General features: G+C 44.7%; 1 protein-coding gene across 2 annotated transcripts in view; it reads right to left on the bottom strand.

Annotated features, from left to right (window-relative positions):
* The window catches only part of ELAPOR1 (endosome-lysosome associated apoptosis and autophagy regulator 1), a 438,781-nt gene extending 414,624 nt beyond the window's left edge, over positions 1–24,157 (bottom strand). The window contains exon 1 of one of the 2 annotated variants that reach the window (XM_056557720.1): positions 23,978–24,157. In XM_056557720.1, the coding sequence (XP_056413695.1) occupies positions 23,978–24,091 (114 nt within the window). In that variant the 5' untranslated portion in view covers positions 24,092–24,157. The remainder of the gene's footprint in view (positions 1–23,977) is intronic. The other variant, XM_056557717.1, reaches the window with a different exon arrangement.
* Between the last annotated feature and the right edge of the window lie 1,570 nt (positions 24,158–25,727).

Raw genomic sequence — 25,727 nt, 5'->3', positions numbered from 1 at the left:
ATTATATGTGAGGGGCACAGCACAGGGGGCATTATATGTGTGGGGAACAGCACAGGGGGCATTATATGTGTGGGGCACAGCATAGGGGGCATTATATGTGTGGGGCACAGCATAGGGGGCATTATATGTGAGGGGCACAGAACAGGGGGCCCCCCTGTCATGTGCACTTCACATATAATGCCCCCTGTGCTTTGCCCTGCAGTCCCTCATTAACCTTTTCTCTGCCCCCCAAGTTTTTAAATCCCCCTCCTCCTGTGCGATATAGTGCCCCTAACAGTGGCACATATTCTGTCCCCCTAATCCCCTGGGCCCTGAGCATTCTCTTCAGTACTTACAGTATGTGGGCCACGGGGACGGTATATCCGGGCGCCGGCGCGATGATGTGACGTCATTGCGCTGGCCTGCAGTGTGTGCGTGTGAAAGCCAAGGTTAGTGAATGGTGGAGCGGGAGCTTACAGCTTCGGCTCCATCATGCTAGGGGGCGGGAAGCAGCAATTGCCCAATTGCCCCCCCCCCCTGGATCCGCCACTGAGGCAGCCTCCCTACAGTGTCCCCTGGGCCCCCTTGCATCTGTTCCCCCATGTAAATATATTTCTAATGCATTATATCATGTAATGTGTTCAGAAAGCGTTGTCAATTTAAGACTGTTTACCATGTGACTTGTGATGTGATTGTTACCCAGGAGGTACCATTGACCAGGTGATCCCAGGGGTGACGTATGGGCTCCCTGCTAGTCTCCCCCATATAAGCCCTGGGTGGAGCTAGCTAACTCTCTCTTCCTTACAAGTCTTTGCTGAGGTCAAGTCTAGTCCTAGAGAGTATCCATAGTCAGAGGAGGCCTCTAGTCCAGTCTGCAGCCACAAGCAGCTACAAGTAAGCCACAGCCTCGGTATTGTCAGTCAAGTCAGTCACAGTCACCATTTGTCAAGTGAACGTGGCCTGCATTACATTGACCCCATCTACTACTACATCCCAGCAAGCCCTTAAGGTCTCCGAGTCACCCGTCACCTCAGTAAAGCTACCGTTATCCGTAACTTGGCGTTTGAGTCATTATTGCCCCCGTGCCTAGCCCAGGATCTAGCGGTATACCTTTGGGTGGTAAAGAGGATAAACCACGCCCTGGAGTCATGAATACAAGGGGATAATGCCATCTGCCCCTAGGGTAACAACATTCACCCTCATCATACCCAGTTACCACACTTAGCTGCCGGGATGCTTTCAGTTTAATTTAAAATGAAGCAATCAACTTTGATCGCAGAGTCTAAAGGCTTATTGCCTGGCATTAACCCTGGGTCCTGGCTCAGCATTGATCATTGTTATCAGCTTCTTGGAGCATCAATTGGTCGGTGGGGAGCCAGGTAAGGGCTCTCTCACCGTGGATGTCCCAATCAGCTCCCTGACAAGACCGGCAACATTCACTCCCGCATTTAGAAGCCACGATCAACTTTGATTGTGGGGTCTAAAGGGTTAATGCCGTGCATCAGCCCAATCGGCGAAGTCTAGCTTTTAGCATTGGTCCTGGCTGCTCATAGCAACTGGGAACCACCAGGTATGAAGTGCGCTAAGCTCATGAGCACTCTTCAAACTGCGGGAAAAGGATGTGGGCGTACAGGTACGCCCTTGGACCCTAAGAGGTTAAGGACACAGACAAATTTTTCAAATCCAACCTGGGTCATTAACCCCTTAACCCCTTAAGGACAGAGCCATTTTCACCTCTAGGACGAAGCCCTTTTTTGCAAATCTGACCACTGTCACTTTAAAAACATTAATAACTCTGGAATGCTTTTACTTATCATTGTGACTCAGAGTTTTTTCGTGACATATTCTACTTTAACATAGTGGTAAATTTTTGTGGTAACTTGCATCCTTTCTTGGTGAAAATCACATATACAATACGTCTACTTCATGATTGCATCATAAAATTGACAAGTTTTTACTTTTGGAAGACACCAGAGGGCTTCAAAGTTCAGCAGCAATTTTCCAATTTTTCACAACATTTTCAAACACAATTTTTCAGGGACCAGTTCAAGTTTGAAATGGATTTGAAGGGTCTTCATATTAGAAATACCCTATAAATGACCCCATTATAAAAACTGCACTCCCGAAAGTATTCAAAATGACATTCAGTAAGTGTTTTAACCCTTTAGGTGTTTCACAGGAAAAGCAGCAAAGTGAAGGAGAAAATTCAAAATCTTAATTTTTTTACACTCGCATGTTCAATTTCTCTTGAGTAAGCACATACCTCATATGTCTATGTAAAGTGTTCGGTAGGCGCAGTAGAGGGCTCAAAAGCGAAGGAGCGACAAGTGGATTTTGGGAGAGTACGTTTTGCTGAAATGGATTTGGGGGGCATGTCGCATTTATGAAGCCCCTATGGTGCCAGAACAGCAAAAAAAAAAAAAAAAAAAAAAAAAAACACACATGGCATACCATTTTGGAAACTAGACCCCTTGAGCAATGTAACAAGGGATAAAGTGAGCCTTAATACCCCACAGGTGTTTCACGACTTTGCATAAATTTCACAAAAATGTGGGTTTCCCCCACAAATTTCACATTTTTGCAAGGGTTAATAGCAGAAAAGACCCCACAAAATTTGTAACCCCATCTCTTCTGAGTATGAAGGTACCCCATAAGTGGACCTGAAGTGCACTGCGGGCGAACTACAATGCTCAGAAGAGAAGGCGTCATATTTGGCTTTTTGAGAGCAAATTTTGCTCGGGGGGCATGTCACATTTAGGAAGCCCCTATGGTGCCAGGACAGCAAAAAAAACAAACAAAAAAAAAAACACATGGCATACTGTTTTGGAAACTAGACCCCTCACAGAATGAAATGAGGGGTACAGTGAGCATTTACCCCCCACTGGTGTCTGACAGATCTTTGGAACAGTTGGCTGTGCAAAATTTTTCATTTTCACGGACCACTGTTCCAAAGATCTGTCAGACACCTGTGGGGTGTAAATTCTCACTGCACCCCTTATTACATTCCGTGAGGGGTGTAGTTTCCAAAATGTGGTCACATGTGGGTGTGTTTTTTTTTTTTGCGTTTGTCAGAACCGCTGTAACAATCAGCCAGCCCTCTGCAAATCACCTCAAATGTACATGGCGCACTCTCCCTTCTGGGCCTTGTTGTGCGCCCCAGAGCATTTTGTATCTCTGTACTCGGGAGAAATTGCGTTACAAATTTTGGGGGGGGGTTTTCCCTTTTACCTCTTGTGAAAATGAAAAGTATAGGGCAACACCAGCATGTTCGTGTAAAAATGTTTATTTTTTTTTACACTAACATGCTGGTGTAGACCCCAACTGTTCCTTTTCATAAGGGGTAAAGGGAGAAAAAGCCCCCCAAAATTTGTTAGGCAATTTCTCCCGAGTACGGCGATACCCCATATGTGACCCTATACTGTTGCCTTGAAATATGACCAGGGCTCCAAAGTGAGAGCGCCATGCGCATTTGAAGCCTGAATTAGGGACTTTCATAGGGCTATTCTATGCCAGTGATTCCCTAACAGGGTGCCTCCAGCTGTTTTAAAACTCCCAGCATGCTTGGACAGTCAATTGCTGTCCAGAAATGCTGGGAGTTTTTGTTTTGCAACAGCTGGAGGCTCCGTCTTAGAAACACTGCCGTACAATACGCTTTTCATTTTTATTGGGGAAGGGGGTGGTGGGGGGGGGGGGAAGTGTACGTGCGTATATGTAGTGTTTAACTCTTTATTTTATGTTAGTGTAGTGTTTTTAGGTTACATTCACACTGGAGGCAGATTACACTGAGTCTCCCGCTAGGAGTTTTCCGTCGCAGCTCAAACTTGAAGCGGGGAACTCACTGTAATCTGCCGCCAGTGTGAATGTAGCCTGTACATTCACATGGGAGGGGGGTCAAAACTACAACTCCCGGCATGCACTGACAGACCATGCATGCTGGGAGTTGTAGTTTTGCAACAGCTGGAGGCACACTGGTTGGAAAACCTTGAGTTAGGTTCTATGACCTAACTCAGTATTTTTCAACCAGTGTGCCTCCAGCTGTGGCAAAACTACAACTCCCAGCATGTACTGATTGCGGAAGGGCATGCTGGGAGATGTCGTTATGCAACGGCTGGAGGCACGCAAGTACAACTCCCAGCATGCCAAGACAGCCATATGCTGTTCCTGAATGATGGGAGTTGTAGTTTTGCAAGATTTAGAGGGGTTCAGGTTGTAAATCACTGTCCAGTGGTCTCAAAACTGTGACCCTCCAGATGTTGCAAAACTACAACTCACAGCATGCCCAGACAGCAAACTGCTGTCTGGGCATGCTGAGAGTTGTAGTTTTGCAACATCTGGAGGGCTACAGTTTGAGACCACTGGACAGTGATCTACAACCTGAACCCCTCTAAATATTGCAAAACTACAAGTCCCAGCATGCCAACACAGCAAACAGCTGTCTGGGCATGCTGGGAGTTGTAGTTTTGCAACATCTGGAGGGCCACGGTTTAGAGACCACTGTAAACTGTGGCCCTCCGGATGTTGCTAGGCAACAACTCACCTAGCAGGACCCGGATGTATTGCTGCCGCCGCACATGGGGGATCCCCCGCATGGAGGATGGCGCTCTGGTAACCGGGATCCAGGTAAGGGACCTTCGGCTCCGACCTGCCCTGGACAGTTTGCCCGGACACCGATAGGTGGGCAAAGCGGGGGAACCAAACTTTTACCCCCCCCCCCCCCCCTCCCCCGGTCTTTTATCGGTCAGTCGCTCGGCTGACCAATAGCAGGGATAGGAGGGGTGGCACCCCTGCCACCAAACTCCTATCTCTTCAGGGCGATCGAGGGTGTCTCGGAAACCCCCGATCCCTCTTATTTTCCGGGTCACCAGTATGACCCGGAATCGCGCAGATCGCAGGTCTGAATTGACCTGCGATTTGCGCCCATCGCAGTCATGGGGGGGGGGGGGGGGGGATCTCAGGACCCCCCTCGGCGATGTTCCGGGATGCCTGCTGTTAGATAACAGCAATCATCCCGGCCCGATCACCGCTACCGGTGACGCGGCGCTCCCGGAACCCCTGCACGTCGCCGCGTGCCAAGTGACACTTCGCGGCGCCGTACATGTACGTCGCGCGTCGTGAAGGGGTTAAGGACCAGGCCAATTATATTTTTGCATTTTCGTTTTTTTTCTCCTTACCTTCTAAAAATCATAACTTTTTTATTTTCATACACAGACCCATATGAGGGCTTGTTTTTTGCATCATCAATTTTACTTTGTAATGTCATCACTCATTTTACCATAAAAATGTACAGCACAACCAAAAAAAATTTATTTGGGGGAATTGAAAAGAAAACGGCAATTTATAACATTTTGGAAGGTTTGGTTTTCACGCTGTACACTTTATGGTAAAAATTACATGTTTTCTTTATTCTGTGGCTCAGTACGATTAAAATGATATCCATATTTTTTTTTTTTTGGTAATACTTTATTTTGAATTTCAAAGTATAACAGGGTAATCTCCAAATGGAGACATAAGAACACAACAATCAAACAGGAACCAGAGTATTATTCGACCCATTATCACATGCATCAACTTGGTCAGTACATCAAGCATAAATTAATTCCATATAGAGAGGGTATAAGAAACAAAGAATCTTAATTCAGTTTGGAGTGTTTTTTTCCCATTCAAACCATTGATCAACACGCGGTTTAGAGAGGCACAAGCGTTTAGCTATAATACCCTCCATAACCAAATTATGACAAGTCATAGCTTTGATTGCTTGGATATCCGGTATGTCCCTCAATCTCCAGCATCTAGCTATGGCAGTTCTAGTCACCGTGAGAATATGAAATAAAACAGTTACACACGTAGGAGGTAGTATATCTACATTCAAAGTCAAAAGTGCCACCTCCGGTCCCCAAGCAAATGGTACACAAATCAATTTATCTATTAGACACCTGACCTTCCCCCATAGAGGTTTGATCTGTGGGCACGTCCACTACAAATGCAACAGTGTACCATCTGCCACACCACATCTCCAGCACACCGAGGAAACAGAAGAATAGATTTTTGACAGTCTAACCGGGGTGTAGTACCACCTATATGTCAGTTTACGGGAATGTTATATGTTTTTTTTTTTTTTTTATAATTGTACCGCTTTAAAAAAAAAAAATCTCAAACTATAAAAAAAAATTAGTATGTTTAAAATTGCCCTATTTTAACCACCTATAACTTTCTCATTTTTCCGTATATAGGGCGATATGAGGGCAATTTATTTCCGCCGTGGTCTGTAGTTTTTATCAGTACCACTTTTGCTTAGATATTTTAATTTTTAATCACTTTTTATTAATTTATTTTGAATAAAATGTGACCCAAAAAAAAGAGCTGCAATTTTGGATTTTTTTTTTTTTTAGGTTTACGCCGTTCACCATACGGTCTAATTAACATTATATTGTTTTCTTAGGGTTATACTAGACTCTGATCTGTCTATATATCTCCCTATATTCAGTCTCTTTCACATTCTTGTCACCTGCACCTCAAAATCATTTCTAGAATCTGCTTGTTTCTCACTATTGAAACTGCTAAATCTCTCATTGTTACCTTGATTCACTCCCGGCTTGACTATTGTAACTCTTTACTAATAGGCCTTCCCTTCTCCAAACTCTTCCCTCTCCAGTCAATCATTAATGCCGCAACCAGACTCCTCTTCCTCTCCAGCCATTCCACCAATGCCTCCTCCCTGTGCCAGACACTTCAATGCAGGGGCGTACCTAGAGCATTTGGCACCTGGGGCGGACCCTTTGTTTGCCACCCCCTCCCTCCCCCCCCCCCCCCCTTTAATTACACCCCCTCCCTCCTCCCCCCCTTTAATTACATCCTTCTGCTCCTTTAAGCGATCCGTGAAGGCGGCATCAGCGTCGTGACATCACGTTGCGTGCCGCTGCAACACTCCTCCCCCTGTTGCTATTACTCCACAGATGCTAGTGTGAGGTGGAAGGTTGCAACCCGTGCAGACTTGCAACTGCTCCTCCTCTCAGCTCTCCGAAGGTTTCCGAAGCTAGAGTTGGGGGGAGCGAAGGCAGGTCTGCATGGGAGACAGAAGCCATGCCCCCCTCCCGGAGGACACAGATCAGCATGGGAGGCAGAAGGCAGAGCAGGGGAGAGAGGACATACACGGCTCCTCATCTCCCCTCCCCCTACTCTGCTGTCGGAGGACGCATCATTCCTAGTCTGTGAGGTCCCCCCCCACCCTTATCCCCAGCCCGTGCAGTATGTCCCCCCCCCCCACCCTGTGAAGTATGCCCCCCCCAACCCTTATCCTCAGCCCGTGCAGTATGTCCCCCTTCACACATAGAAATCATTCCCAGCTTTTGTGCTGTCATGTCCCCCCTTCACACATAGAAATCATTAGGAAGGGGAGATGAGGAGCCGTGTACATCCTCTCTCTCCTGCTCTGGCTTCTTTTCCCCGTGGAAACTTGCGTCCTCCGAAGGCAGAGCAGGGGAGATGAGGAGACGTGTACCCCTGCTCTGCCTTCTTTCTCCCGTTCAGACTTGAGTCCTCCAGGAGGGGGAGATGAGGGGGCGTGGCTTCTTTCGCCCGTGCAGACCTGCATCCTCTGTTCTGCCTTCGCTTCCCCCAGCTCTAGCTTCGGAAACCTTCAGAGAGCTGAGGGGAGGAGCAGTCGCAAGTCTGCACGGATCACAACTTTCCACCTCACACAGGCACCGGGCGGAATGGCGTCGTGGTGCAGCAGTGGATTGGGGGGGGGGGGGGGGTGACTCCACCCCCCTTGTGAGTGGCACCCGGGGCACCCACCCACCCTTGGTACACCACTGCTTCAATGGTTACCCATTCAGTCCAGAATACAGTACAAAATCCTCTCACACACAGAGCTCTCCACAGTGCTGCACCTTCTTACATCTACTCCCTCATCTCTGTCTACCGTCCAACACGTTCTCTCAGATCTGATAATGATCTCACACTAAAATCTTTTATATTCCGAACCTCTCATTCCCATCTCAAAGACATCACTTGTGCTGCACCAGTTCTCTTGAATGCTATACCTCGATCCCTCAGACTCAACCACAACATCCACAGTTTTAAACGTGGCCTAAAAACACATCTCTTCAAGTATGCGTATAACATTCCCTAATTGGCCTCCATTACTACCACTTCACCCCTCTTCAGACATCTGGGGCGTGGAGATATCCAAAGCTTCATATCTGACAGTCTTCCCATATTCTCTATGCAGTTAGACCTTTAGCAATTGGCTAGCGAATGGTTCGTTCTCCTATATGTAACCCTTATTTATATAGTATGCCTGGACCATTGTATTAACATATCCCCTTTGCCTCCTGTCTCAACCCCTTTCCCTCACTCCTCCTGTTTGAATAATTAGTGTGTAATATTGTTATGTCTGATACTTGTCTTTATCTGTATCCCATTATTTAAAAAAAAAAAAAAAAAAAAAAAAAAAAAGAAAACAATTGCGTTGAAGCGATAAGCGAAACGTTGGGTCTGGCGGTTGACTAGGGCTCTGTACACCAGGTTGTATTATGTATTTGCTACCATGCTTATATATGTATTTTCCTATATGTAGCCATTTATATGTAGTATAGGTTCTGCTATTTATTTTATTTTTCTCATCTGTTGCACTTTACGCCATTTACTTACCTTTGGTAACTCAGAGGGAAAGTGGTGTTATTTAATGTATATGATTATTGCACTTTATCATACTATGCTTATGTGCCTCCTAATACATGAGTTTATTTATGCACTTTATTTGTACTTACCTCCCTGGTGTCCTATCATTATGATTAGTATCTGATCCCCCTAGAGTAATATTTATTTGTGACCCTAGTCACCGCCGATTGGTTCTTGTACATTGGACTACTATTTCTGGATTTCCCCTTAACTTGCTTTTAATTGTTCTTATGATTTTTTCTTGTATTGTCTGTAATTTTGTGATATTAAAACTTGATCCCAAAAAACGCAATTGTTTTCTTGGTTTTTGCTACGTTTAATGTTGGGTCAGTTACCCTTGGGGATCTCTTTGTGTTCTGTACCCTATTATTGTAAAGCGCTGAGGAATCTGTTGGCGCTATATAAAATAAAATGATTATTATTATCGCTCTTTAGGTGTTTAATGGAAATAGCAGCAAAGCGGAGGTAAAAAGTCAAAATCTCCATTTTTTACACTAATATTTTGTTGAAGCCCCAAAGTCTAGATTTTTACAAGGAGTAAAAGAAGCCCCTCCAAATTTGTAACCCGGCATTTCTCAAGTACGGAAATACCCCATATGGCAGAGCTCAGAAGGGAATGAGCAATATTTGGCTTTTGGAGCAAAATAATTTGTCTGGAATCGTTATTGGGGGCCATGTTACATTTATAAAGCCCACGTGGTGCAGAAACAGTGGAAACCCCCCTTATGTGACACTATTTTGAAAACTAGACCCCTCAAGAAATGTAATAAAGGAGTCTAGTGAGACTTTATGGCAAATCTGCGTGTACTGGTATTTCAACACATAAAAAAAATGAAAAACAGCAAATGTGCAAACCATAGTCCATATACAGCATGAAATAAGGTAAACTGGCAAAGGACACACAGGTCCAACATGATAAATTCACATTACTGGCATGGTCAGTGCAATAAGGAAAAAGGAGAGGGGATGGAGGAAAAAGAAAAAACAAACAAACAAACAAACAAACAAACACCAACAACACCAACAGTAGAAGGAAAAAAGAGGGGAAAGAAAAAAAGACAAAGGAGACACAATAGACAAGGACAATGACGAACATGGGCGGACAAGACACAGGAGAAACGAGTCCGGGGGAGGAAGGAGGGAAAGGAAACGGGATGGGGAGAAAAAGGACAAAAAAAATAAAAAAAAAATAAAAAAAAGGGGGGGGGGGGGGGGGGGGGGGAGACAGTAGTCCCCCAAGAGAGCCAACGGGAGAATTCCGTGCAGCACACAAGAAGTGCCGCAGGAGGCCCCTTTTAGCATGGGGAATGGAGGTAGGGTAGAGGGACAAGAGGGCGATGGCAGGTGTGGGAATGAAAGAATCCACACAAATTCTATTGTACAGGTCAAAAACAGATGCCCAGAACGGATGGATTAGAACCCAGTCCCACCAGACATGGATGTAAGAACTTATAGCCCCCTTACAGCGCCAGCACATAGCTGGGGAATATCTTGTGAATCCGGTCTGGGCACCTGTACAACCAGGAGAGGATTTTAACCCCCTTAACGACCAAGGACATATATTTACGTCCTTGGCCGGCTTCGGCGATATAACCCGGGGTCACGCGGTAACTCCGTGTCATATCGGGTCGGTCCCAGCATGTAACTCATGCCAGGACCCGGGGCTAATAGGGAGCAGCAGCGGTCGCGTTGCCGCGCGCTATTAACCCTTTAGACGTGGAGTTCAAAGTTGAATGCCGCATCTAAAACAAAAGTAAAAGCTTCCCGGCTGTTAAGTGGGGCTGATCGGGACCACTACAGGGAAAATGCGGAGGTCCTCTTACCTTTCTCCGGCATGTCCCTTCAGCGATTGATTGCTCCAAGTCTGAGATGCAGGCTTGAGCAATAGACCGCCGATACCACTGATCAGTGCAAAGCTATGGCTTTGCAGTGATCAGAATATAAGATCAGTGTGTGCACTGCAAAAAAAAAAAAAAAAAAAAAAAAGTTAATGAATGGGATTTAACCATTTCCCTAATTTAAGTCCAAATCACCCCCCCCCCCTTTTCCCATAAAAAAACCAAAACATGTAAATAAAAAATATACATACACATGTGGTATCGCCGTGCACGTAAATGTCCAAACTATAAAAATGTATGATTTATTAAACCGCCCGGTCAATGGCGTACGCGCAAAAAAATTCCAAAGTAACATATTTTTGGTCACTTTCTAAATCATGAAAAAAATGAATAAAAAAGGGATCAAAAAGTCCGATCAATACAAAAATAGTACGGCTAAAAACTTCAGATCACTGCGCAAAAAATGAGCCTTCAAACCGCCCCATACGCCGTAAAATAAAAAGTTATAGGGGTCAGAAGATGCCAATTTTCAACGTATACATTTTCCTGCATGTAGTTATGATTTTTTCAAGAAGTAGGACAAAAATCAAACCTATATAAGAAGGGTATCATTTTAATCGTACGGACCTACAGAATAAAGATAAGGTGTCTTTTTACCGAAAAATGTACTGCGTAGAAACGGAAGCCCCCTAAATTTACAAAATGGCGTTTTTTCCTTCAATTTCGTCGCACAATGATTTTATTTCCCAGTTCGCCGTAGATTTTTGGGTAAAATGACTGATGTCACTGCAAAGTAGAATTGGTGGCGCAAAAAATAAGCCATCATATGGATTTTTAGGTGCAAAATTGAAAGGGTTATGATTTTTAAAAAGGGGAGGAGGAAAAAACGAAAGTGCAAAAACAGAAAAATCCATGGTCCTTAAGGGGTTAAAGCTACGTTCCTGAGACCGGGATGAGAGAGAGGTCCTATGAGTAAGCACAAATAACTAAGATATCTCGGCATCTGAGAATGAAACAATCAAGTCAGCTTCCCATTTAAGTATATAAGGTGGCTTCACTATAGCGCTCCATACATCAGAGGAATTTTATGAGAAGGAGGTGAAGAGAGGACACACAACTGCTCAAAAAAAGTAGGCTGTCTATGAAGTTGTTCCCTTGGCTGGCACAACCGTCTGTACAACAGCTACGCACTGGGAAGGGAGGGAGAACCAGATGGGGCAGCAATGAGATCGGCACCCAAAAGCACCTGCCGCAAATGCGGATTGGAGCCCCAGGAGAGTATTGATACCAGAATCCTCTGCAAATTGGGGGTTGCCAAAAAGAGGCGTTAAGGGAACCGGCCTTCTAGATAGTTTCCAACGTACCATAACGGAATCCTATATGGGGAGCAGGACCCTAGAGATAAAAGTGAGATCAAGACGGACGATGTTCCGGAGGGATCCAGGGCAAAGTGGCAGGGTGGAGGGGAGAAAGGTGGATCTCCAAGTTGACCCACTGTTTCATACGGGAGTAATGGCAGAGGTCCAGGACCCTGGTGCAGACCGTGGCCATGTAATAGAGACAGAAATCGGGGAGTCCCACTCCCCCTTTCTCCTCACGCCTAATAAGAACAGAGGTCTCGGGCCCCCACGGGACCACAGAAATCTGGAACAAGCTGAGCAAAGGCGATTCAGGAAGGTGGCAGGAATGCGGATGGGCAAGGTCTGCATCAGGTATAAAATCCTGGGGAGCATCTTAAGGGCAGCCATTTTTCCAAACCAGGACAGGACAGGCCCCACTGCCTCAAATCCCTGTCAATAATGGACAACAGTGGGAGATAGTTAAGGGCAAATAAGTCATTCAAGTCCGCCACAAGGTGTACTCCAAGATAGCAAAGCAAACGGTGTTGAAGCTTAAAAGGGGAATTGGGAGGTGAGCCAGCAGAGCGTTTACGGTGACCGAGAGACATTGAGCAACTCTGACTTATGGATGTTAACTTCGAAGTTTAAAAGGGCACCGAATTCTGAGAATTCAGAGATGATAGCCGGGAGGGAAATATGAGGACAGGTAACATACAGAAGTAAGTCATCGACGTATAGGTACAATTTATAAGAGGCCCCGTGAAGCACCAAATCCGGGATAAAAGGAGTTCTGTCTCAGCGCCACCACCAGATATTCCATGGTGGTGACATTTGAGAGGAGAAAGGGGACACCCCTGTCTGGTCCCATTGTGTACAGAAAAGGGGGAAGAAAGCGTACCGTTGACACGGACCTGTGCTGTCACACCTGCATAGAGCGCCATCATTTATTGAAGGAAAGCAGGTCCCATGCCAAGAGCATCTCCAGTGAGAATTTACACCCCACAGGTGTTTGACATAATTTTGGAACAGTGGACCATGAAAAGTTTATATTTTTACATTAAAAGGGGTACTCCGGTGATTAAGATTTTTGGCTATATTGCATCTTCTTTTAGTGTTCATGTTTTTTTGCAATTGACATGTATTATATGTTTGTGTAGCATCTGTGTCTTTTTTTCTTACCCGTTTGTGGGCCAGGAAATTCTGTAGTTCTGTGTTGGATCTCTTACTGTCGTCCACAGCGTCGGCCATGTTAGGATTAGGCTGTGGACAACGCGTCAGGGCTTTTTTTTTTCTCTGTTAATTCAGAGCCCGGAGGTCTGCATGAGAGAAAGAAGCCATGCCCCTCATCTCCCCCTCCTGGAGGACACAGGTCTGCATGAGAGAAAGAAGCTAGAGCAGGGGGAGAGAGAGGACGTACACAGCTCTTCATCTCCCCTCCCCCTGCTCTGTCTTCTGAGGATGCAGGTCTGCACTGAAAGAAGACAGCGAAGATAAGAGTGTTATCTGAAGGGGAGGATAACAAAGTGCACGGGCTGGAAATCTATAGACTGCAGGGGAATAAATCTGGGACTGGGGATGATTTCTATGTGTGAAGGGGAGGGGAAATCCTGAATGACATGCTGGGAGTTGTCGTCCCTGTTATGTGTGTGTACAATGGGGATCAAAAGTTTGGGCAGCCCAGGTAAAAATTTGTATTAACGTGCATAAAGAAGCCAAGGAAAGATGGAAAAATCTCCAAAAGGCATCAAATTACAGATTAGACATTCTTATGTCAACAAAAGTTAGATTTTAAATTTCCATCATTTACACTTTCAAAATAACAGAAAACTAAAAATGGCGTCTGCAAAAGTTTGGGTACCCTGCAGAGTTAATATCTTGTACAGCCCCCTTTGGCAAGTATCACAGCCAAAAGCCAATACGCTTTTTGTAGCCAGCCAAGAATCTTTCAATTCTTTTTTGAGGTATCTATGCCCATTCTTCCTTACAAAAGTCTTCCAGTTCTTTGAGAATTCTGGGCTGTCTGTCACGAACTGCTCTTTTATGGTCTATCCATAGATTTTCAATTATGTTGAGGTCAGGGGATTGTGAAGGCCATGGCAAAACCTTCAGTTTATGCCTCTTGATGTAATCCACCGTTTTGAGGTGTGTTTAGGATCATTATCCATTTGTAGAAGCCATCCTCTCTTTAACTTCAGCTTTTTCCCAGACGAGATCAAGTTAGCATCCAAAATTTGCTGAAATTTTATTGAATCCATTTTTACTTCTACTTGTGAGATTTCCCTGTGCCACTGGCTGCAATACAACCCCACAGCATGATTGATCCAGCGCCATGCTTAACAGTTAGACAGAGGTTCTTTTCATTAAATTCTGTTCCCCTTCTTCTCCAAACGTACCTTTGCTCATTCCGGCCAAAAAGTTCAATTTTAACCTCATCGGTCCACAGAACTCGTTTCCAAAATGCATCAGGCTTGTCTATATGTTCATAAGTTCAAACGCTGATTTTTGTGGTGAGGACGTAGAAGAGGTTTTCTTCTGATGACTCTTCCATGAAGACCATATTTGTACAAGTATCTCTTTATAGTGGAATAGTGTACCACAACTCCAGTGTCTGCTAGATCTTTCTGGAGGGATTGTGCAGTCAAACGTGGGTTTTGAATTGTTTTTCTCACAATCCTGCGAGCTGTTCTGTCTGATATTTTTCTTGGTCTTCCAGATCTTGCTTTAACTTCCACTGTTCCTGATGACTGCCATTTCTTAACCCCTTAAGGACACATGACGTTCTCATATGTCTCCATGTTCGAGTCCTTAAGGACACATGACGTATGAGAACGTCATGTGCTTTACCGGCCCCCCGCAACCATCTGGAGCGGAGCCGGCGCCCGATGCCTGCTGAAATCGATCAGCAGGCATCGGGGCATATCGCCCAGGGGGGGGGGGGGGGGGGGGGGGGGGGCGGGGGGGGAGGGGGTCATGATGACCCCCCATGTCGGCGATCGCAGCGCATTGCTCGTCAATTCAGACGAGCGATGCGCTGCGATTCCGTTCCCCGCCGCTCGCCGGGTGGGGATCGGAGCCAGATGTCTGTTGATTTCTATCAGGAGACATCCCGGCAGTGTGCCGGAGGAGGTCCGGAGGACCTCCTATACCGGCGATCGCTGCAGGACGCCGGTAACTACTAACCGGCGTTCTGCAGCGGTTCCGGATCATTAGGGTCATGTGTGACCCTGTGACCCGGATATAGATGGTGACTGGTGGTGTAGTATACACCACCAATCACCATCCATGCTGTACTGGGGGCTGGCATTGTAGCCACCCCCCTCAGTACAGTTGTGATTGGGTGGCCAAAGTGGCCACACCAATCACAATGTAATGGGAGGGGATCTGGTGGGCTAGGAGCATGTTGCTCCGTTCTGCCCGCCATTTCACAGAGATCTGGTGTGCAGGATGGAGCGCCCACCATCCCCTCAGTTAAAAAAAAAGTGCCCCTTGCCCCCTTTCTGTGGCCCCTTGGCACAGAAATCCCCAGGGATAGCTTTAGATTAGGTAGGGACAGGTTAGGGTTTAAAAAAAAAATAAAAATAAAAATAGTTTTTAATATTTTTTTTTTTCGGTGTACCTCAGTGGGTGTCCGTGGGTCCGTAGCACCTTTAGCAGCGTGACCCCGACCCTGCTGGGTCGCTGCGGTCTGCCGCCAGCCTTTATTTTTTGTGCGCAGATTATTATTTTTTTTTTTCACTAAGCGTGTGTGCGGACCCTCTTAGTTATAAAAGAGCGGTCCGCCACCGTTTGTTAAAGCCCTCCCACCGCTGATCAGTCCCGTAGTACTGATCAGCGTTTTTTTTTTGTGGTGCCGACACTTTTTATCGGGTTTTCTAGCGTGTTTTTGCATCCATAGGCGGTCCGTGCCACCAGTAGCAGGCGTGTACTGTGTGGACGGACCGTATCCGTGTGTGCAGCCTGTCCCACCGCTGTCGGTGATTTATGACTGATCAGCGTGTTTTTTTTTTGGTTCAGACGGGTGCGTTTTTTTCGGGGTAAAGCGTTTTTTTATTTTATTTTTCGGGTTTTTTGTGTGGGGGTCTGAACAAGCCACCAGCCACTGTCCTGGGCTCAGTGGCCGGACCCCCCACTGACTTCTGCGCCCCCTGCCGCCACAAGCGCTAATCAGTGCGCACACCACTGATTAGATAAATGCTTATTTTTTGGCGCAGGGTTTTTTTTGTGCTAGAAGTCCCCCTTTTTTTTTCTTTTAAAGTCCCCTTTTTATTTTATATTTTTTTCTGTTAGGGCGGGTTAGTTTAGTTAGGTTAGGCTAGGGCGGGTTAGGGAGGTAGTATCGCACCACACCACACACACACCAATAAAGTTCCCCCCCCCACACACACACACACATACCCGTATCCCCATTAGAGTAGGGAAATGGCCCGCAGAGTGTTTTCGGCGGAGGAGGCATATGACCTAATTGCCTCCGACTCTCAAAGCATCTCAGAGGACGATGAAGACCCCACCTTCCTTATTTCATCGTCCTCCTCATCATCTAGTTCAGATGATGAGCCACCAAGGCGGCGAACTCGCCGCCATTCGGTGCCGCAAACCTCCTCTGTCCTTGCCCCTGTGCCCCATGCTAGTATGAGTTCCCCTGGCGCTCATACTAGTGAAGCCCCCCTGCCAAGGTCACTGGTACCTCGTACCGGAGAACTTGACTGGGCTGAGCCAGTGGACCACGAGCCCGTGATTCCTGAGTTTGTTGGCGACTCAGGAATAAAAATTAACATCGCCGGGTTCACTGAAAAGGACTTTTTCGGTAATTTTTTCAGTGACGACTTTGTTAATTTGATGGTTACACAGACGAATCTGTACGCCCAACAGTTCGTCGCCGCTAACCCGGGCTCACTTTTAGCTAGACCCGGCGGCTGGACTCCAGTCGATGCAGCCGAAATGAGGACCTTTTGGGGCCTCGCGCTGCATATGGGTATAGTTAAAAAACCCAGTGTCAGGCAATATTGGAGTGGGGACGTCTTTTACCAGACACCCCTCTACAGTATGGCCATGGCACGCTCCCGGTTCGAGGCCATTCGGAGATGTTTGCATTATGCTGATAATGCGGCATGTCCCCCCCGAACTGATCCCGCGTATGACCGCCTGTATAAAATCACTTCGGGGCCAGATTTTGGGAGGCCTATGTCCCGGGGCGGGAGGTCTCTATTGAGGAGTCGCTCATCAGCTTCAAGGGGAGACTCAGCTTCCGGCAATACATCCCGACCAAGCGAGCGCAGTATGGCGTGAAGATGTATAAACTTTGCGAGAGTACCACCGGGTACACTTGCAAGTTTATAGTGTATGAGGGACGAGATTCCTGTTTTGAACCCCCAGAATGTCCCCCCACTCTGGGTTTTAGCGGGAAAATCATTTGGGGCCTTTTGCACCCATTGCTAGATAAAGGTTACCACCTTTACGTGGATAACTTTCATACTAGTATCCCTCTCTTTTCATCCCTCGCTGCCAGATCCATGGTCGCTTGTGGGACAGTCCGGAAGAATCAAAGAGGCCTTCCGCCCCATCATTCCCTACATGCTCCTATCCCCCGGGTGAGTCCCGTGCCTTTTCCCATGAGAACCTGTTGTTGGTCCGGTATAAGGACAAGAGGGATGTCCTTATGCTCATCACAATTCATGGGAATGGCAGCACCCCTGTCCGAGGTACCGCGGGACCGGTCCTCAAGCCCGATTGTATTCTGGACTACAATCGGTATATGGGGGGAGTTGATCTTTCTGATCAAGTCCACAAGCCATATAATGCCATGCGGAAAACACGCGTATGGTATAAAAAGGTTGCGGTCTACATGGTACAGGTTGCCATGTACAACTCTTATACTGTACCAGAACGCTGGCAACACAGGGACATACCTGGAGTTCCAAGAGGTAGTTCTAAAGGCCCTCATCTTTGGTGACCGATAAAGCGCGGGTCAGAGCATCTCTGGAACTTTAGGCCCCCGGCCAACACTTTCCAGGTGTGATCCCCAACACTGGAAGGTCGGGACGAACCCAGAAAAGATGCAGAGTGTGTCACAGGAAGGGGAGACGGAGGGACACCACCACTCAGTGTGACACTTGCCCCGATCATCCGGGCCTCTGTATAGGCTGCCTCAGGGAGTATCACACTTCCATGGAGTACTAAATTTTCCATCCTTTGCCCTAAATTCGGCTCCAATGTACCAGTCCAGGGTACATTATCTTCCAAATGTTATACCAAAATACCCTACCCCCAAAAAAAAAAATCGAACCCAAAACCTCTTTCCCAATGCCCCTCATAATATCTTTGTCCCCCAAAAATGGGTCATGGGACACAGAGTCAACAGCATTGGAGGTTTGCAGTTGCCTCAATCTCTCTCCCCACCTGAGCAGGTTGCGCATTTGAGGTAACAGAATAGGGACGGCCCCACACATCCCCTTCCCAGAATGATGATTCAGAGTATAGGGTTTGGGGCGGGCATCATTTTTACTTTTGGCTGTACTCTGGGTCATCATTCTGGGAAAATAATTGGCATATCAGTTCTAAAATTGCAATTTTCTTCCCCCCCCCCCATAGTACTCCTCATCCATTCCTGGAAAATAAATGAAGGGAACACCCGTCTGTTCCAAATCTCCACTTCACCCTATACACCTTCCCTAGGGGGTGTACTGTTTGTAGTATTCTCACATGTGGGTGTTCCTTTCTTGTATTTTCCTCTGAAGGTCCGTAACAAAAGATCCGCCTCAAATGCGAAGAGTTCTCCCTGAGCTCTGTCGTATTTCCAGGCGACAATTCTGAGTCACGTGTTAGTTGTTCCCAGAAAAATTAACCAGAGTATAGGTTGAAAATTGCAATTTTCAAAAGCTACCCTTCATCCCTTCCTGGAAAATAAATTTAGGAAACACCTGTGCATTAAAAATGTCCTCTTTACCCCTATACCCATTCCTCAGGGTGGGTACTTTCTGTAATGGTGTCACATGTGGGTGTTTAGTTTTTGTATTTTCCTCGGAATGTATGTAACCGTCAGCTACTGATATGCCAAAGGTCACAAATACAAAGTGACCTCTATGACTTCTGAGCCTTGTTGTGCGCCCATCCAGCACGTTACCCCATATGTGGATGTATTTTTATAGTCAGGGGGAAAAGCCCTAAGAAATTTGTTACCCAATTTCTCATATTACTCCTTGTGAAAATGTTAATAATTGGGTAACCCCAATACTGCAAAAAAATCAAATTTTTCAATTTATGGCCCACTTTTCAAAAAACCTGTGAGGTGTTATTTCCCACTGTACCCCTTGTTACGTTCATTGAGGGGTGTAGTTTCTAAAATGATGTCACATGTGTTTGTTTTTTTTGGCTGTTATTGCACAATGGGGGCTTTATAAATGCACATGACCCCCGACTTCAATTACAACAAAATTTTCACTCCTATTCTGAGCATTGCAGTGCATCCACAGAGCAATTTACATCCACATATGGGGTATTTTTTTTCTCAGACAAAATTGTTCTACAAATTTTGGGGGCCTTTTGCCCTATTACCCAATGTGAAAATGAAACATTTGGGGTAACACTATCAAAATTGTGCAAAAAAATAAATGTTTTCACTTTTACGGCCCACTGTTCAAAAAACCTGTGAGGTGTAAGTACTCACTGTAACACTGTTACGTTCCCCAAGGGGTCTAGTTTCCAAAATGTATGCCATGTGTTTTTTTTTTTTTTTTTTTTTTTTTACTGTCCTGGCACCATAGGGGCTTCCTAAATGCGGCATGCCCCCAGAGCAAAATTTGTAACTCCTTCTCTTCTGAGACCTGTAGTTCGCCAGCAGAGCACTTTTCACCCCCATATGGGGTGTTTTCTGAATCGGGAGAAATTGGGCTTCAAATTTTGGGGGGTATTTTCTGCTTTAACCCTTTGTAAAAATGTAAAATTTTTGGGAAACCAAGCATTTTAGATAATTTTTTATTTTATTCTTTACATTTGCAAAAGTTGTGAAACCCCTGTGGGGTATTAAGGCTCACTTAATTCCTTGTTACATTCCTCAAGGGGTCTAGTTTCCAAAATGGTATGGCATGTGGGCGGTTTTAGCTGTTCTGGCACCATAGGGGCTTCCTAAATGCAACATGCCCCCCTAAAACCATTTCAGAAAAACATACTCTCCAAAATCCCCTTGTCGCTCCTTCGCTTCTGAGCCCTCTACTGCGCCTGCCGAACAATTAACATAGACATATGAGGTATGTGCTTACTCGAGAGAAATTGGGCTACAAACACAAGTAAAAATGTTCTCCTTTTACCCCTTGCAAACATTAAAAAACTGGGTCTACAAGAACATGCAAGTGTAAAAAATGAAGATTTTGAATTTTCTCCTTCACTTTGCTGCTATTCCTGTGTAACATCTAAAGGGTTAACACACTTACTGAATGTCATTTTGAATACTTTGGGGGGTGTAGTTTTTATAATGGGGTATTTCTAATATGAAGACCCTTCAAATCCACTTCAAACCTGCACTGGTCCCTGAAAAATATTGAGTTTGAAAATTTTGTGAAAATTTGGAAAATTGCTGCTGAACTTTGAAGCCCTCTGGTGTCTTTCAAAAGTAAAAACACGCCAATTTTATGATGCAATCATAAAGTAGACATATTGTATATGTGAATAAAAAAAATGCATTTTGAATATCCATTTTCCTTACAAGCTGAGAGCTTCAAAGTTAGAAAAATGCAAAATTTAAAAAATTTTTGTCAAATTTTGGGATTTTTCACCAAGAAAGGATGCAAGTTACCATAAAATTTTACCACTATGTTAAAGTAGAATATGTCACGAAAAAACAATCTCGGAATCAGAATGATCAGTAAAAGCATTCCAGAGTTATTAATGTTTAAAGTGACAGTGGTCAGATTTGCAAAAAACGCTCTGGTCCTTAAGGCCAAAATGGGCTTGGTCCTTAAGGGGTTAATTACATTCCGAACAGAGGATATTGACATCTGAAAACGTTTTGCTATCTTCTTATAGCCTTCTCCAGCTTTGTGAGCGTCAACTATTTTCAGTTTCAGATTTCTAGACAACTGCTTAGAAGAACCCATAATGCTGATTGTTGGGGCAAGGTCAGATGAATCTGGGCATTTAAATCCCTTGAGATTGACATCACCTGATCTTCCCAGAAGATGATTGAGAACAATCCATGACACTGGCAGGTCTCAGCTTTGCAAAGGGTTCAGTGCATGCTATAAATTCTGCCCAAACTTTTGCAGACACCATTTTTTTCTGTTATTTTGAAAGTGTAAATGATGGAAATAAAATCTAACTTTTGTTGACATATTATAAAAATGTCTAATCTTTAATTTGATGCCTTTTGAAGATTTTTCCATCTTTCCTTGGCTTCTTTATGCACATTAATACAAATTTTTACCTGGGGTGCCCAAACTTTTGATCCCCACTGTATGCTAGTGTTTCCCAACCAGTGTGCCTCCAGCTGTTGCAAAACTACAACTCCCAGCATGCCCAAAGGCTGTCAGGGCATGCTGGGAGTTGTAGTTTTCCAACAGCTGGAGGCACACTGGTTGGGAAACACTGTCCTAGCCTATTCAGCATACACATCACGTTACACCAGTGTTTCCAAAACAGTGTGCCTCCAGCTGTTGTAAAACTACAACTCCCAGCATGCCCTGACAGTCTTTGGGCATGCTGGGAGTTGTTTTTCAACAGCTGGAGGCACACTGGTTGGGAAACACTGTTCTAGACAATTCAGTATATTACAAACAAAAGTGCATTGTTTCCCAACCAGGGTGTCTTCAGCTGTATCAAAACTACAACTCCCAGCATGCCCGGACAGCTTTTGGCTCCTGAATGACACATGCTGGGAGTAGTCCCTTTTGTGTGTGTATGCCAGTGTATCCCAACCAGGGCTGATTATATTAGTGTGCTGTGTATAAATGGGCCGACCTGGGAAAATAGTAGGGTGCGTAAACCGGGGAACAAAAAAAAAAAAAAAAAAAAAAAGGGAGCTGCCCCAAACCAGCAACCAGCAAGAAACAGGAAATAGAAGAAAAGATAGGAAAACAAAGTGGGGGATAAAAAAGACAAAGAATGGAAAAAGAGTAGCCTAAACAACAAGAATAGAAATGAAACAAAACAAATAGGGTAAGTCAAAAAAGGAAAAACATGTTTACCACCGGAGTACCCCTTTAAATGCTGGTGAAAAAGAAGATTCCAGACAAGAGAATTTGGCTGGAATAGTTTTTGAAGGCCATGTTCCATATACAAAGCCCACATGGTGCCCAGACAATGGAAACCTACCACATGTGACTCCATTTTTAAAACTACACCCCACAAGGAATGCAATGAGCAAGGAATGCAGTGAGCATTTTTTTTTGTTTATGTCAGAACCTCAGCCATTCAAATGCAAATCACCTCCACATATGGGGTAATAACATACTGGGGAGAAATCATGTTTTTTGGGGGTCTTTTTCACATTTTACCTCTTGTAAAAATGAAATTAATGGTACAACACCAGTAGGTTACTGAAAAAAAAAAATTAAAAATTTTAGTGTCAGACAAGAAGACTGTGGGGTCAATTAAGATTCCTGGGCGTCATAAAAACAAAAATCTGCACCCCCTCAAAAAAAAAAAAAAAAAAAAACAGCTGCCCAGTAAAAACATTACTAATGTCACCTAAAGTTCTAATTTCTTGCTTTCCTTGTTGAGCTGTCGATATCTGAATGAAATGTCATTTTCAAAATTCTTAAGTGATTGCAGATTAGCTGTTGAACAGCCATGTGCAATCTGCAACAAAAGTGCAAAAGTGCAGTACAGTAAGGCTGTGTTCACACTTCGGAATTTCTGAGCAGAATTCCACATTGGAATTCTGCATGGAGATTCCGCTGTAGTAGAGTCCCATTGAATTCAGAAATAACTGGCACGGAAATTCCGATTTCCGTGTCCACAGAAAGAATGAACCATTCCATTCTTTCTGCAGACTCCGCACGGAAAGTATAGCAATCTATGAGATGGCGCATTCCCGTGGTCCTAGCGCCGGCATGGTATGCTGGTGCCTGCAGTCTGCGGAATGCCTACATTGGAGATTTTTCGTGCAGACATTCCGACGCGTGAACATATGTGAATATGATTTTACCATTTTAAACCCCATATATAGTCTGTATGATTTTATTTAACAGAATTTTACACATTAAGGGTGCGTTCCCACAGGGCGTATACGCAGCGTATTTGACGCTGCGCAAAATTTACGGCAGCAGCGGGAAATACGCTGCATATTCCTTGCTCATTATACACACAGGGCTTTCCGGCGGCAGCCCTATGCGTGTTGTAAGTTTTGGAGGCGGAGCCGCCCGTCAAAGTCACGCCGGCACAACTCACTACACGCATAGGACTGCTGCCGGAAAGCCCTGTGAGTATAGTGAGCAAGGAATATGTAGCGTATTTCCCGCTGCTGCCGTAAATTTTGCGCAGCGTCAAATACACTGCGTAAACGCCCTGTGGGAACGCACTCTAAGAGGATTATTCACAACTCATTCTGGAATGACTTGGATTTAAAAAGGTGAAAGCACAGTAGACAGTTTTGCTACGTGCACACAGAAAGTATGAAGGCCCCTTAAAATGAGGCACAGGCTACTCAGAATGTTTGTAGCACTACTGATTCTGACTTTACATAAAAGTAGGAGTAAAATGTATTACACCTCCCATAAAATACTTTACAATTTATGTTGCACAAGGTGAAAGATATTTATAAAAGTATAACTTAGAAGCAGTGTACAAAATGTTCTAACATATTGTTCCTACATATTCCAGCTCTGCACAAAATATTTATGGTCATTATTATTCGTGTACAACAACCAAGAGTTTCTTTGTGCTGCTTATGCATATAAGAAAGCACATGGGGCACTGCCCTGAGAGTTTCAACAGCTGTCAGGCATCCAGGAACTTACACAACCTTATAACAACATAATTTATTAAAAAGCTAACACATTTATCTACACCCTGTTTGTGTTAACTCTTCCATGTCCCTATGAAATACTTTTTTTTCGGTCAGCTCTTTTTGGTAACTAGAAATGTATTTTTGGCCGTTGATTTAGCAATGTTTCTTTTACATTCATTCCATGTTCTCATTCATCTTACCTCTTTACATGCATGGAGCTGCTCTCCTCGGAGTGGTCTGAAGTTTAAAAGAAATACCAGACTGCTGAGGAAATAAAGACGAATAATCTGAGAGAATAGAGTTGGTGCAGCCATGACTTGCTTTGAGCAGCATACACCTGTCTGCTTGAAAAGGAAAAATGGGAGCGGTTAAGTACAGCAGAGCGTACTTAAAGCTATCACCTGTTATCAAGGAGAGGGGAAGGGTTTAATATTAAGGCACACCTCTACTGCACTGGCTCATCCTTGGTATTAGTTCATAACTTAACAACTGACATTCATTCTGCATGTATGATGTGAATTAACCCCTTAAGGACCGAGGGTTTTCCGTTTTTGCACTTTCGTTTTTTTTGCTCCTTGCCTTTAAAAAATCATAACTCTTTCAATTTTGCACCTAAAAATCCATATGATTGCTTATTTTTTGCGCCACCAATTCTACTTTGTAATGACTTCAGTCATTTTGCCCAAAAATCTACGGTGAAACGGGAAAAAAAATTCATTGTGCGACAAAATTGAAAAAAAAAACCCGCAGTTTTGTAACTTTTGGGGGCTTCCGTTTCTACGTAGTACATTTTTCGGTAAAAATGACACCTTATCTTTATTCTGTAGGTCCCTACGATTAAAATGATACCCTACTTATATAGGTTTGATTTTGTCGGACTTCTGGAAAAAAATCATAACTTCATGCAGGAAAATTAATACGTTTAAAATTGTCATCTTCTGACCTATAACTTTTTTATTTTTCCCGCGTATGGGGCGGTATGAGGGCAAATTTTTTACGCCGTGATCTGAGGTTTTTAACGGTAAAATTTTTGCATTGATAGGACTTATTGATTGATATTATTTCATGATATAAAAAGTGACCAAAAATGCACTATTTTGGACTTTGGATTTTTTTTGCGCATACGCCATTGACCGTGCGGTTTAATTAACAATATATTTTTATAATTCGGACATTTCCGCACGCGGTGATACCATATATGTTTATTTTCACTGTGTTTTTTGTTTTATGGGAAAAGGGGCACTGAGCAGTCATTCGGCGATCGGACAGCGAGGAGGCAGGTAGGGACCCTCCGGCTGTCCTGTAAGCTTTTCGGGATGCCGCGATTTTGCTGCGGCTATCCCGAACAGCCCACTGAGCTAACCGGCAGTTTTTACTTTCACTTTTAGACGCGTTGCTCAGCTTTGAGCGATCAGTGGCACGCGCTATTAGCGGCGGGTCCCGGCGTCACTATGACGCCGGGCCTGCCGTGATATGATGCAGGGGTCACCGTGGGACCCCACGTTATATCACGGGAGCGGGACCAAGGATGTACTCATACGTCCTTGGTCCTTAAGGGGTTAAAATAGACAAGTATAACCAGGGCTGCGGCTGCCATCAGAAATTTCAGGGCCCCTTACGCAGCTCAAGGCCTGGGGCCCCCCCCCTCCCACCACGTGGCCCGCCCCCCGGGGCCTGTCCCTAATCTTATTTTATTTTCTAATTATATATTTCTAATTAGATTAACCCCTTAAGGACCAGGCCATTTTACACCTTAAGGACCAGAGCGTTTTTTGCAATTCTGACCACTGTCACTTTAAACATTAATAACTCTGGAATGCTTTTAGTTATCATTCTGATTCTGAGATTGTTTTTTCGTGATATATTCTACTTTAACCTAGTGGTAAAATTTTATGGTAACTTGCATCCTTTCTTGGTGAAAAATCCAAAAATTTGATGAAAAAAATGAAA

This window comes from Hyla sarda, chromosome 2 (assembly GCF_029499605.1).
Source record: "Hyla sarda isolate aHylSar1 chromosome 2, aHylSar1.hap1, whole genome shotgun sequence".
In the NCBI taxonomy this organism is placed as follows: Eukaryota; Metazoa; Chordata; class Amphibia; order Anura; family Hylidae; genus Hyla; species Hyla sarda.
The sequence above is the reverse complement of the archived record's forward strand: the minus strand, read 5'-3'. Positions and strand labels throughout refer to the sequence as shown.